Genomic DNA, 14,705 nt, shown 5'->3' with positions numbered 1-14,705 from the left:
GGTCGCATGGTGTTGTTTTTGATCCCTGAGTAGACAACTCAAAAACGCAAAACAGTATATAATATGAAACAGTGCATGGTCTTGTTTCTATCAGAAAAAATAAATGCTTGCTTGTGAATGAATACAACTATCTGTGTGAAAGTAATTGCCTACCCCAACATCCATGCAGTCAAAAACAGTCTTGGCAAAAAACCCAGACATGTATAAAGAAAATTGTAAGTGGATTTTGGTGACAAGTTCATGAATAAGTTCTTCCATTTGACCAGTTCTAATTACTGACTTCCTTAAATAAATGCTACAAATTATTTTATATGGTTTCATGTAATTTGCAAAGTTTTAAAATTTGAGCATGTCAGGTTTGAATTAGATGAATATTTATCCTTTCCTATCCTTAGCAAATTATTAAATTTTCTCCATTGGTATTTTATAAATGAAGACATGTCATGATGGCTCAAGCACTAGGCAGTCACAGCCAAATACAAAGCATAAAATCAGCTACTGCATGAGTGATATCATATGACATAAGTAATATTTTAAAAGCTGGTTGCAATTTTCAGAGATTATTTGGATATAATGTAAGAAATTAATTTTCTAGGAAATAGTAGAGCCTTTTTCCAGCCTCATTTTCAATATTTTACCACAAAAAGAAGGGAGGATGAGAGGTGATGGAATAGAAGGAAGGAGAAGATTGTAAATTAGTTCATTCAAATTTGAGCCTAAAATTATATTTTTATTATCACAGTTCTTTCCAGTGCAACTAAATGCCACTTATAGATAGGGTAACCATATGGGACAATGTGAAATCTGGGGCACTGCACCCCCCCCACCCCGCAACCTTGTTACAGGCTGCAGGGAGTCAATGGCCCATTAGTAACCCATTGTGCTTTACAGTCAAAGGTGTTAACAATCACCTGCGAGGTAACGATTAGTGTTGATGGTCATTCCACTAATCAAGCTAGCCTATTTTAGGCAGTTTGTTGTCTGCTAGGGCTTCTTATTTCACAGCTCTGTCTCTCTGTCCTGTGCCTGGGACACTCATCTTAATTTTCTCTGATCAGGCAGGACTGGCCCATGAAATCTAGGACTGAAATGTCCCAGTCAAACAGGGCCTATGGTCACCCTACTTATAGAGGAAGTAAATAATCATAAATTACAATCTAGAAAATTCAGATGGTACTGAAACTATTACCTTGCATTGGCAAGAAGACCTGGAAGACTTAACAGATCTTTTCCATCTCTGTTGTATTGGGTTCTGTTAATTCTGTTAATAAAATGGTGGTTAGTTTACAAAACCCAATTTAATGTCACTAGTCATCCCTCAAATCAGTGGAATACCTTGTAATTTGTAGTTATTCAACAGCTCATGCAGTTAGTTGAATAATGAAAGTCACCTGCTCTGAATCTACTTGCTTAACCAGCACCTTTCTACCTAAATAAGGAACTATTTAATTAGATACTAAATATTGTACAGTTAGCTGTTCAGAACAATAGACATTTAAAGCATTACTGTTTCCTATTCGCATCCTGAAAGCCAAATTATATACAATTATCTGGGGAGAAGTCAGTAATTAAGATGGAATTGACTATAACCAATATTCCTTATTCAAAACTGATTTGGAAAATGGTATTACTATACATTCCCAATTTGTATATGGAAGGTGCCTTGGGGAGGGTGATATATCTACCTCAGAGACAAATAAAGACAGACCTCTGGGCTCTGTAGATAATAAAATATGATTTGGCTTTTTACTCAGAATTGGTATTTGGAGGAGGGTCAGGTTTCTTCTCTTATTATGCAAAGCTTGTTGAAGTCAGTAAAAAAAGTTCCTGTTGACCTCAATAACCTTTGGATTAAAAACCTACATCTAAAGAAGAGGAAAATGTCTCTGGCTAAACGGGGGAATGAACTAGCACAATATCAATGGGTGGCATATATAACAAATACATGTACTTAATTATATATATGATTGCTTAGATAAGCAGACATTTTCCCACCATAACATGCAACAGAATACAAGAAACTGAAACCTGGAGCTATTTATTTTCACTTTTGTAATTAAAAAAGACACTACTTTGATGCCAAGGAAATTCAACCTTCCTTTACTCAAGAGTGTTTCATTGTATTATTGGATATGCTTTGGTCTGATGCATAACAAGTTTACAGCCTAATAAGCTAGTTTCTTTATCAAGTAAAAAAATATTGTACTGTGCTTGTCCTTCTAACAGCCTACAGGTGTCTATCAAGGAATTTAATGTATTGTTGCATATATTTAAGTCTGGCATGAAGACAATATGCTGTATTTGTGTAGCAGGTTAATTTTGGTTGCAGGTATTTGGTTAAATTGAATCCAGCATACTTCATTTTATAGTCTATTTTATCTGATAATCTGAAAAAATTAAGTATTTTATCTGACAGCTGCACTGGCTCTTGTTTTCCTCTTGCTACCTTTATTCTTTTTTCATTTCCTTTTGTAACTGCAGTCAAACAGCTTTTTTCAAATCTTGAAGTCAAGATTTTCAAAAGTGGCAAGTGATTTTGGGTACCCAGCTAAAGTTTCCCAAAAAGAGCCAGAGCATGGATGTTTCACATTCCCTTTAAGATATGTCAAATTGAGGCAAAATCCTTAATCATTTTTCACTCTTTTTTTCCTTCAAAGGAACTTTGTATTCATCATATCAGTCCCTGGAGAGTCCATTTCCCTCACACATTATATATAGCCCTGGTTACCTGGTAAAGGAGCAAAAGCTATAATTTGCCTAAACATTTGGACCATTTTTTAAATTGTTAGGCAGTTGAGCACTTTTACACACTACTTATTTATACACAACTAAATCAGGCTCATTTAACTTGCTCCATCCTACTTCTAGTCAACATTAGCTTTGTATTTGTCTTAATTAACCTATAAACCAAATATTAAAACAAACACTAGTAGATTTTACAAACAGGCGTATAACATAATAACTTGTGGTAATGTTTTCCTATGGAGCAGTTTGCTTGTTTGGGATTGGAAAAGCTCTTTCAGAACCAGTATTCAGAGACAAAGATGTGCACATTGACAATATTACGATGAGAGACAACCCCACCCATGACGTAGTTCATCTCCAGTTTCAGGATAGCATGGAAAGGTCCAACAATGGGCTTCACCTGACGAACAACACCTGTAGTAAAAACAAAACAAAGTCACTGAGATTACTATACAAATCCAAATGGTGAGAGATGACCTGTAGGTTAGATCAACCCTTGGGCAACAGTGGGCATATCTACATGTGTGCTTTAATGCGCATTAGCCTATTTTAATGTGCATTAAAGCAGTGTTTCTCAACCTGTGGTATGCGTACCCCTGGGGTACACGAGACATGGGCAGGGGGTACACAGGTGCTGTATTTTGGTCTTTGCTTGCTTGGGCCAGAAATTCCAGCCACTGCCCCTCCCGCTATGTCCAGTGCACTGAAGCTTTCACTCCCCAGTGTGCAGACTACTTTGTCCCAGGCCACGGTGGAAAAAGTGGGACTTGGCTTACGGCAGTGCCACAGTAGAACTTCTGGTTTTGCTTTTGCTGCGTCAATTGGCAGGGGGTACGTAAGATACCAAAGGTTAAGAACCACTGCATTAAAGCATCACCAAAAAAACGTGCTCTTTAGCTAATGTGCCTTTCTCTAGTACCTCAAAATAGAGGTACTAGTTTTAATATGCATTACATAAAGCATATTAATCAAGTGTGTAGACAAGCCCAGTGGACCAAATTAACACAGCTTGTACCTTCTTGGCTTGGACGTGGCAGCTGACAGAGGCAGCCACTAGATGGCTGGCCTATGGGATGTAGGTTGCCAATCCCTGGCCTAGAGGGGGTTAGCCTTCCATTATATTAAGGTATAACCCCTCATCATTGGAAATAGAGCTGGGAGATTTTTTTTAATGGGTGTGTTACTGGATATGTTTGCAAACATGCATGTGGGATAGTCAAACATTTCACAAAAGCTTAAGATTCACAAATGCATTTAAAGATCAGGTCTTATTTGTATACATAGAAAGGGCTTTTTGCATTAGCAGATTATCCTAATATTCCTCTAATATTCTGACCAGCTGTAATTTCTATACATATATTATAGTGCCGTTAATAGGCAAAATTCTGAACATTGCAATTAGCAATATTTTTCTTCACCTTTTATTCAGAGAGAATCAAATGTGTACCCACCATGCCAGCTATTATTGCAAAAATGGAACAGAAGACTTTGAGATAAGTAAAGCAGTATGCAGCTATTTCTAGAGAATATATAAAGAAATGGGTACTTCCACCAGAACACCAATATACAATTTGACCCAAAATGGCATATTACATTCCATTTGGGCAAGCAGAGATTATAAGGAATGCTCATTAATATCTGATAAAAGAATCACTTTTCATTCAAACATTAAATTATAATGGGCTAGATCGGGGTGGGCAAAATGTGACCCGCGGGCTGGATGCGGCCCGCCAGGCCATTCTATCCGGCCTGCAATGCCCCTAAAAAATTTAGAAAATTAATATTTCTCTGTCCCTGGGTGCCTGTCGTGCGGCCCTTGATGGCTTGCCAAAACTGAGTAAGCGGCCCTCCATCTGAAATAATTGCCCACCCCTGAACTAGATTATGATGCACATTACTAATGAAAGCAATGGGACTTTGACATAAGCAAAGGAATAAGGAATGAGAATAAGAATACTAGAATTCAGTACAAGCACATTTGACACATCTGAGTTTTAAAAATTGCCATACTTACTTAAATACAAGATGAGGTCCCATCCCACCCCCCAATTGGCATGGAGCAAAAAGCCCTTTGTCTTATAATCGCATACAAGAAAACATCATTAAATACACCAAAAGCAGCATGCATTCAGCAATGGAAACCAACTATGACATTGACTAAATGGCGGCAACACTGAGCATGACCATAAAACACATGGCCCACACTGGGCAAACATGTTGATGAGAACTTTTGTGTGTGTATCCCTTAAAAATAGTGGAGAGTTACTCCCCACAAGAGAGAACAGGCATCATGCCATAAAAGACTGCAATACCAAGCTGGTACTCTGAAAGACCAGAGCAAATTTCGACACCCTCCCCTTGTGCCAAAAACACTGAAAGAACATTTTTTTTTTCTTGTGTATGTGTGTGGTCCTCAAAAAAACAGACAGGTATACCCCACATGGAAAACTGGCACTAGACATGGAAGTACTATAATAACAGGCCTGCACCAGGAGGCCAGAGCCAGCCCTGACACCTTCCCCTTGGTGCCAAAAAAACAGATTGACTTTTATTAGTAAATGTTTAGGATTGTGAATCCAAAAAAGATGACAAAGCTGGTAGGGAAATACAGATCGCCCAAGCGAGGGACTAACAATAGAGGGATGGGGGTGAGGAAGGGAATGCAACTAGGTTACAGGAGATACAATTTGGTCTTAGCCATTTGATCTTAGCCATAAAAGGCTGAGATGCTAATTAGAATCATATATTACAAATTTTATTAAAAACATACTTATCACCCTACAGTTACAAAGCTACACATATTGAGCATCTTTGTTTTACCAAAACTTCATAGCATAGAAACACTTACATACCAAGAACAATCAGCTACATATATTAAACACTTAAACAACATTCATCAACTTCCCACAGAAAAACCAAGCTCTTACCAATGGGACTGTGCCCCTTACTGGTCCCATGCAGGCAGGGGATGCGTCGCCAGGGCAACACAGTGCTGCTGCAGGGAGGGGGAGCTGGGCTTTGCTCTGCTGCAGCAGTTGCCAGTGCTGCGACCTGGTTCCTTGGCCCCATAGCCCTGGCAGCTGGGGGCCTCTTCAGCAGGGCTGAGAGAGCAAGGGCTGTGGACTGCAGACAAGGGCCACTAGCAGGGCTGGGGGGCGGGGCGCTGTGGGGATTTTTATCAGAAAATTTGCATTTTTTTTTTTAATCAGGAAAAATCAGGATCCCTGCTTATGATCATTCAGGACCTCCAGCCCTACCTTCCCTATTTTATACCTCTGCATGAATCCTTTCATTCTGATGTAATGAATCAGCAGTTGCCACACCCATGGACTCTTCAAAGAGGTCTGATATACTCCCCATTTCCTCAAAATTGGAACTGTGTGAAATCAGGTTTTATGCACTGCTTTGCTTTCCCTCTCCCTCCATTACCACCTTGCATATCGTGGTTATATATGTTGCATAGACAAACAATCCCAAATCCGGGAGCCCCCATCCCCCCATCTCTCTTGCTTTCTACTACTTAGCTCTAGCCAACCTTTCTCTTTTGGCGTTCCAGAAGAACATACATATTTCTGTCTGTACTTTTATTACCTGCTGCAACATCAGTGGGACTACAATTCCTGTGTACAGAATAATCAGCAGTGGAACAGACTTGAATCCTGCCACTTTTCCAGCAAAGAAGAGTGTTCTTCTGGACCATAACCAAAGTATTTGTCATAGCCTTGCTGTCACCTTTCCCCAAGCTGTATTACCTTTGGCATCCACTAGGGTCCCTAGCATTCTGATTTCTCTCTCTCTCATTTGAAGGCCCAACTTCTCCAAGTCCTTCCAGCTTCCCACTCCTATTATTGTGCTTTTTGTTTTATTTAGTTTACCCCCCATCACTTCTCCATACTCTGATGTATGCTTTAGCACCCTGTCCACCAAAAGTCTATGTCTAACTACTGTATTTATATCATCCACGTATAGCATGCATTTTACCTCACTCTCTTCCAGTATCTTTACTCTGCTTATGACCTTGTCTTTTCTTATTTTGTGCTAATGGTTGCATGCTGCACACAAATAGTAGTGATGACAGGGGGCACCCTTGTTTCACTCCCAATGGATTTTAAAGGTGCCGCTTATGTGCCCATTAATTTAGACTTGACTCTCCGCTTGTCTATAAAATAACCTTATCCGACGTATACATTTCTCTGGCAGCCCCATTTTTCCTAGCATCTCAAATATGTAATCCTGATCCACTCTGCTATAACTGTGTTTATTTTCCTTTCCTGGATCAAGACAGTGCATCTCTGATCACTGATTGGTTCATAGATACTTCTACCTGGTATTGCACACACTTAGTTTTCATGTACAATCTTCAAGGCTTTTCCTCATCCTCAAAGCCAGTGTCTTGGCTATTCATTTAAAATCAATATTAAGGAGTGTAATTGGCCTCCAGTTTTTCAGGAGTTCCTTCTTCCACTTGTTAAAAGAGTAAGATCACAACACCTCTTGTAAAATCTTTCACTGCTTCTCCTGTTTCTGCTATTTTCTCAAACACTTCTGCTATATCCTTCCCCACACATGCTCAAAACTTCCCAGAAAATATCATAGGCAAGCCATCTGTTCCTGTTGATTTCCCTCTTTTAAATGTTTTTAAACACTCCTCCACTTCTCTTAAGCTCCTCTATGTCTTCTATCTTCTTTGCTTCTTCCTCCTCTACTTCCTCTCCCATCTCCTCCACTCTTTACACACTGATGCTCTTTTGATCCCTTTTTCTGCCTTTAAGGCATAGATCAGGCTTTCAATGCCAGTGGGACTCTATCACAAAAACAGTTTAGTGTAGTCTATCTGAATAAGATGTATGATAGTATCTACTGAGCACAGTCCCCCTCACCACCAACTCTTGTACAAGTCACAGTGAGCTCTACATTAAATACATTTTGACTTCCTCGTCACTTCCACAGCTGAGTTGCATCTTTCTTTTCCACTTCCAATGATTTGTTTCCTCACCAGCCTTAAATGTCTAGCAAGCGTCACAAAATGGTGCCCCAAACAGACCACTCAGAATTCCTCAGTTGCCCCCTCTCTCAGCCTGGTGCATATGATTAGTGTGGCTCCACCCTCCATGAAGTGAAGCCAGACCAAGTTGTCCTGCATATACATTTTTGGAGCATTCCAGGGCTCAAAACAAGAACACCCAGTTGAAGTCATGACTGTAGGGCTAATTAGCACATGGTTCCTTTGTTGGCGATACCTGGAGCACACACATACTGAGCACTACTGAGCTGTGGGGTCACCATGCCCTGAAATGCTGTTGACTCTAGTGGCATGCAGCCCATAGTTATGTGGTAAATCATAATCCTTTGGTTTTGGACTCATAACATTGACAGTAGCTGCATCTACACAAGATGCTTAGAATGATAGAAAATTAGGGTTGGAAGGGACCTCAGGAGGTCATCTATCCAAGCCCCTGGTCAAAGCAGGACCATCCTTAACCTGATCATCCCAGCCAAGTCTTTGTCTAGCCAGGTCTTAAAAACCTCCAAGGATGAAGAGTCCACAACCTATCTGGGTAACCTGGTCCAGTGTTTTACTACCCTCCTAGTGGCAAAATTCTTCTTAACAACTAACCTAAACTTCCCTTGTTGCAACTTGAGACTGTTGCACCTTGTTATGTCATCTCCCACCACTGAGAGCTCTATCCACTTTTGAACCATCCTTCAGGTAATTAAAGGCTGCTATTAAATCCCCTCTCAGTCTTCTTTTCTCTAGACTAAGTAAACCCTGTTCCCTCAGCCGCTCCTCATAAGTCATGTGCCCCAGACCCCTCACCATTTTCATTGTCCTATATTGTACTTTACCTACAAGCCAATTTGTCCACATCCTTTCTGTAGTGGGAGGCCCATGTTGGCTAGAAAATGGTATTTAGAGGTTTGCTTTTAGGAACTGGCTTGTAGGCAAAGTACATAAGCATTAAAGCAGGTGTCAGCAATGTTTTTGGGCAGAGTACCAAAAACACCTGCAGCCTCAACTTGTAAGATATTGGCATGCTAGAGGTGGACAGTCGGGGAACCACAAGGGGTCTGATCCTTGCTGTAGCAGTGCATCCTGGCCCTTTCCCCAAGGTGCGAGTGCCAAGCAAAATGCCTTTGTGTGCCACACTCTAGCATATGTGCTGGAGGTTGCCTACCCCTGCATTAGAGCAATGGTCCAGGGGTGTGGCAAGTGTTAATTGGTTTCTAAAAGCCTGTTTGTGACAGTTTCTTTCAAGGCCCACTGTGTCTGAAGCCAGCAGACATACAGGCTGGAAAATTGAAGACCTGTACTACACTGTTCCATAAGATGAGATAAGGTGACATTAGGTCACAGTGCCCAACTTCAGAGCCCTTGGGATTTCTGGTTTTGGTGGATGGACCAAATTAGGAGACTGGTAAATAACCAAATTAAGATGTGTACATGTGATGGGTTTGTTGGAACAAAGGAATATGCCGACAGGACAGAATGTGGACAGCATGACAACCATAGGGAAACCAATCAACTATGCCCAGAGATGTAGAGTCATCAGAGGGGAGAGAAGGAAAACGAAAGAAGAGATTTCAGAGCAGCAAAGGGTCCCCAAGAGGGGAGCCTGAAGCCACTGTGGACAGAGAACACACCACCACCCCATCTCACCTACCCCACTGGGGGTGGGGAGGGGCTCAGCCCTCAACCTCCAGGCTGCTGACCTCTGACACTCAAGAAAGAGCCACAGGGTGAAGCTTGCATACTGGCCAGATGTACCTTTTTTCTGTGATAGCCCTAGGACTGGTAGATATAGAACTGGGGAGGTTATTCTGTTTGCCTTGCCTGCATTATTCTTATCTGATATTACTGTGTATCAATAAAATTTGTCTATTGTTGAATGCAGAAGTCATAGTCTGCCTGAAGGTTTGGGTCTGCCCAGAACAAGGTATCTGGGTCATAAATCCAGTGCCAACAGTGACAAACTGAACACATTATTCCACATGTGGCCTCACCACAGATGAATAGAGGGGAATAATCACCTCCCTTGACCTAAGGGCAACACTTCTTCCAACGCAGCACAGTACGCCATTATCCTTCTTGGCAACAAAGGCACACTGTTGGCTCATATTCAGCTTATTGTCCACTGTAACCCCCAGGTCCTTTTCTGCAGAGCTGCTTCCCAAACAGTCAACCCCCAGCCTGTACTGGTGCATGGGATTGTTCTGTCCTAAGTGCAGGTCTTTGCATTTGTCCTTGTTGAACCCCATGAGATTTCTTTTGACCTCTGATTTATCTAGGTTACTCCAAAGTCTGATTCCAAAGAGTTGTAATTGATGGGAGAGCCTCATCCTGGAGGGCCATCTCTAGTTATGTCCCCCAGGAACTGGTGCTTGGAAACATGCTCTTTAACATATTTATTAATTACTTGGATGGGGTAGTGGAAAGCTCAATGATTAAGTCTGCAGGTGATACCAACCTGTGGGGAATTGCAGGCACATTACTGAATAGGGCAAAGATCCAGGACGACCTTGACAGACTGGATTTATAGGCTGAATGGAATCAGATGAGGATTAATGGGGAGAAGTGTAGGGTTCTTTATCTGCATAGGAAGAACCTTCACCATAACTACATGATGGGTGGTGGTCCACTGGCTGGCACAGCATCTGAATGAGACCTGGGGGTCATGATCAACTGGAAGATGAACACGAGCCAACAGTGCGATGAGGTTGCCAGAAGGGCAAATAGAACCTTGGCTTGCATCAGCCAATGTCTTGCCAATAGTTCCAGGGAGGTGCTCCTCCCTCTCTATTCAACATTGGTGAGGCCACAGCTGGAGTACTGTGTTCAGTTCTGGGCACTGCACTTCAAGAAGGATGTGGATAAACTTGAGAGAGTATAAAGTGCTGCCCATATGATTAGGAGCATGAAGGATAGGCGCTATGAGGAGAGACTCTTGGAACTGAGCCTGTTCAGTCTGAGTAAGAGAAGGCTAAGAGGTGACTTGATAGCTGCATACAAGTACCTCAGGGGTAAGCATCAAGATCTACGGGACCAACTCTTCAGGAAGGGTCTCAAGGAAGGACAAGGACCAATGGGCATAAGTTAATAGAGGGTAAATTCAGGCTGGACATAAGAAAAAACTGTTTTCTATGCAAGGGTCACCAGAATCTGGAACACACTCCAAGCAAAGGTGGTGCAGTCACCATCCTTGGAGGTGTTCAAGATGAGGATGGCCACGCACCTTGTTGAGCTTGTCTGAGCCCAACAACTTTCTGCCCATGGCAGGGGACCAGACTTGACAATCTTGCAGGTCCCTTCCAGTCCTTCAATTCTATGATTCTATGAATTCTAGCCCTACCCTCCAGCATATCTACTACTCTCCCCAGCTTGGAGTCATCTGCAAACTTGCTACAGGTGCACTCTCTCTCATCTTCCAGGTCACTGATAAAGATATTGAACACAAAATGGACCCCAGGACAACCCCTGGGGCACTCCACTTGATACCAGCTGCCAACTAGACATTGAACCATTGATTACCACCCTCTAAGCCGAATGCTCCAGGCCAGTTTTCTATCCACCTTACAGTCCATTCATCCAGCCCATACATCCTTAGCTTTCCTGCAAGAATGTTTCAGGAGACCATATCAAAAGCCTTGCTAAAATCAAGGTACACTACATCCACTAGTCTCCCCGCATCCACAGAGCCAGTCACCTCATTATAGAAGGCAATCAGGTTGGTCAGTCATGACTTGCCCCTTGTGAATCTACGCTGACTGTTCCTAATCACCTTCTTCTCCAAGTGCATAGGAATGGATTCCTTGAAGATCTGCTCCATGATTTTTCCAGATACTAAAGTGAGGCTGACCAGTCTGTACTTGCCTGGATCCTCCTTTTTCCCTTTCTTAAATATGGGCACTTGCCCTTTTCCAAACATCCAGGACCTCTCCCGATCACCATAAATTTTCAAAGATGATAGTCAGCAGCTGTGCAATCACATCAGCCAATTCCCTCAGAATCCTTGGGTGCATCCCATCTGGTCCCATGGACTTGTATAAGTCCAGCTTTTCTAAACAGTCTCTAACCTGTTCTTTCACCACTGTTGGCTACTCAGCTCCTCCCCAGACTGTGTTACCAGGTATAGTAGTCTGAGACCTAACCTTGCCTGTGAAGACTGAAGTGAAAAAGGCATTAAGTACTTCAGCCTTTTCTGCATCCTCTGTCACTGGGTTGCCTCCCCCATTCAGTAAGAGACCCGCACTTTCCCTGATCTTCTCCTTGTTGCTGACATACTTGTAGAAACCCTTCTTGTTACCCTTCGCATCCCTTGCTAGCTGCAACCCCAATTGTGTTTTGACCTTCCTGACTTCATCTCTGCATGGCTGAGCAATACTTTTATACTCCTCCCTAGTTGTTTGTCCAAGTTTCTACTTCTTATAAGCTTCCTTTTTGTGATTTAGTTTACTGAAGAGTTCCCTGCTAAGCCCAGCTGGTCTTCTGCCATACTTGCTAGTCTTCCTGCACATCAGGATGGTTTGTTCCTGCAGTCTCATTAAGGCTTCTTTAAAGTACAGCCAGCTCTTTTCTTACTGCTTGTACTACTGCACAGTAGCTCATTAGTACTGCATAGCAGTATTGTGGGGCATGAACTGACATGACACTACCGCACAGTAGTAATATGCTACTGTGCAGTCAGTGTCACCAGAAAGCCATGTGGGGACACTACTGCATAAGTACTAAATGACTATGCAGTAACTGTGCAGTCAGCATCTCATGTAGTACTACATGCAAGTAGGTGCCAAAGTGCTGCTAAAAAGCATGTTTATGGAGTACCTGTGCTAAAATTTGCAGCAGTTTCTTAAAAAAAAAAAAAGTAACACCCACCAATTGTGGATGAACAAAACATATAGATACTATATGCAAATTGGTACAGCTATGTTTAATTTCAAGTTCATTGTTTTCAAATTTTATCCTAACTTCTATGCAACTCAGGGAGAGCAGGGTCTGACAGGAAGGTGAGGGGGAAAGGGCTGCTAGAGGAAAAAGGTTGGGGAGAAACAGAAAGCAAATGGGCCTAGATTTATTCTCCTTGCTGTAGCAGTGGGAGAGGGACAAAGTCAAAGCAAACTTCCAATAATTAAATTCTACAGCTGACAAATTATAACAGATTCATAAATTTTCCAAATATAGAAACTCATTATTGAAGGGTTTGTCTTATAATCAGGGCTGTCTTCTATTTGAGCAAATATAGTATTCTTTTTTGTTATAGCTTCATTTTTTCTCTAATCTTCACTGTCACCATGGAGTAGCCATGACCACATATACATCGGAACATAACAGTGAAGAAAGAAATGATACAGAGAATTTATCTGTATGTTTTAAGGCCTCAACCCTGCAATTTGTTCTGCTTGGGTATCCCCTGTGGCCAAACTGGACGACTACAAAACTAGTATCCCTGGGCCTAATCCTACACCAGGAACGTGAAGGCAAGCTTTGCATTTTATTTCAGTGAGTGTAGGATTCAGCCTTAACCCAATATCAGTACATGGAAGCAAATATGTTAGTATCCAAGAGAGAGCAGGCAGCTGCTATATTATTAGCACCTGAATGGCAGGTCAACGACATATAAATCCAAAATTAACTGGTAAGCATTAGGAATTTGATTTAGATTCCTCCTTTTAGATACTCTCTTCTGACATCTGACTTGTTTGACAGTGGCATTTTATTTGGTAGGAAATATATAATTGAACAAAGGATTATTTGAGATATATTCATTTTAGATCTCAGGGGTTATGTTTCAAAAGCATATAGCACAACAGTCTTTATGGAATTCCAAAAGAATTCTCACAGCAGTTCTCTAAGAACACATTGGCTTAAGATCTGATGGTAGAGATAAACGTTTGCTTATGTAGGCTGTCAGCACCTTTTTTCTAATACTGTGATGACATTACAGTTTTGTCCTGTTTAAATACTGACTAATATCTTCAGCATGCAGTAAAATAGCAAACTTTTCACCACACTCATTTCACTTGCCATATTTAATGAATACACTTTTCTTAAAGCATCTTTTCTCCCTACAATTTATATTTTTAGTCCTCTTGGCCAGAATCCTGCACCTTGTAAAAATGATTTCTGTTGGCAGAAGTTGTACTGAAAAAAACCCAGAAGAGTCTCTCTGGAATTCCCCTCCCTCTGTGGTAGGAGGGTTTTAATAGCAATGTGTGTTATGATTGTGCACATTATCTTCTACCTACAACTGTGTGAATATGAAATATTGAATTCAGACACTTTCAGATGATTTTGACCCAATTCATTCCCTTCTTGCTTTGTCACCAATAGATAAGAGTTGTTGTTCCTACTTAATAATCATTTATTACTTAATGGACATTTTAATTTTGACATCTTCAATAAATTTGCTCCCAATATTGGATTGTAAATTGTGATTTGTGCAGTGATACTGTTATGCCTAAGGCTGCTTATACTACAGTATGGAACATCTCTGAACATTATAGTGATAACATAATGCAAATGCAAAATGCATTTCTCATTTTCTCTTTTAATTCATTCTTAGGATCATAGAAAAGCAGGGTTCAGGTCACCTTGTCCAGGCCCCTGCTCAAGTCAGGATCATTCCTGACTAAACCATCCCATCCTTATAAAACCTTGGTAAAGGATACAAGAAATTAAAAGTTTACTTTAAAATGAAAATGCACTGTGCACAATGTATCATTTTCTTTTTGTGTGGATATTTTGAAGCTGTTTTAAAAATCAAGACTAATAACCAGGGATCCACGTTTTCCAATTCCCATAGAAAAATGCAGATTTTCTCCTTTGAAGCAGAAAACAGCAAGTTTCCCCTTTTGCAAACAGTTGTTGCAGGCTGGTGTGCAGGTGACACTACCAGGGCTGTGGGGGGAGGTGGGGAGTGTGGGCCTAGGTAATCACCCTGTCCCTTACTGCAGAGCACGGCTGG

General features: G+C 41.3%; 1 protein-coding gene across 2 annotated transcripts in view; it reads right to left on the bottom strand.

Moving 5' to 3' along the window:
• Nucleotides 1–709: 709 nt before the first annotated feature.
• FBLN1 (fibulin 1) overlaps nt 710–14,705 on the bottom strand; it is a 149,347-nt gene continuing 135,351 nt past the window's right edge. For both annotated transcript variants that reach the window (XM_019515929.1, XM_019515932.1), the window contains one exon: nt 710–3,159. In XM_019515929.1, coding sequence (XP_019371474.1) covers nt 3,020–3,159 — 140 coding nt within the window. In that variant the 3' untranslated portion in view covers nt 710–3,019. The remainder of the gene's footprint in view (nt 3,160–14,705) is intronic.

This window comes from Gavialis gangeticus, unplaced genomic scaffold (assembly GCF_001723915.1).
Source record: "Gavialis gangeticus isolate Ggan-Ray unplaced genomic scaffold, GavGan_comp1, whole genome shotgun sequence".
In the NCBI taxonomy this organism is placed as follows: domain Eukaryota; kingdom Metazoa; phylum Chordata; order Crocodylia; family Gavialidae; genus Gavialis; species Gavialis gangeticus.
This window is presented reverse-complemented; position numbering and strand designations above follow the sequence as displayed.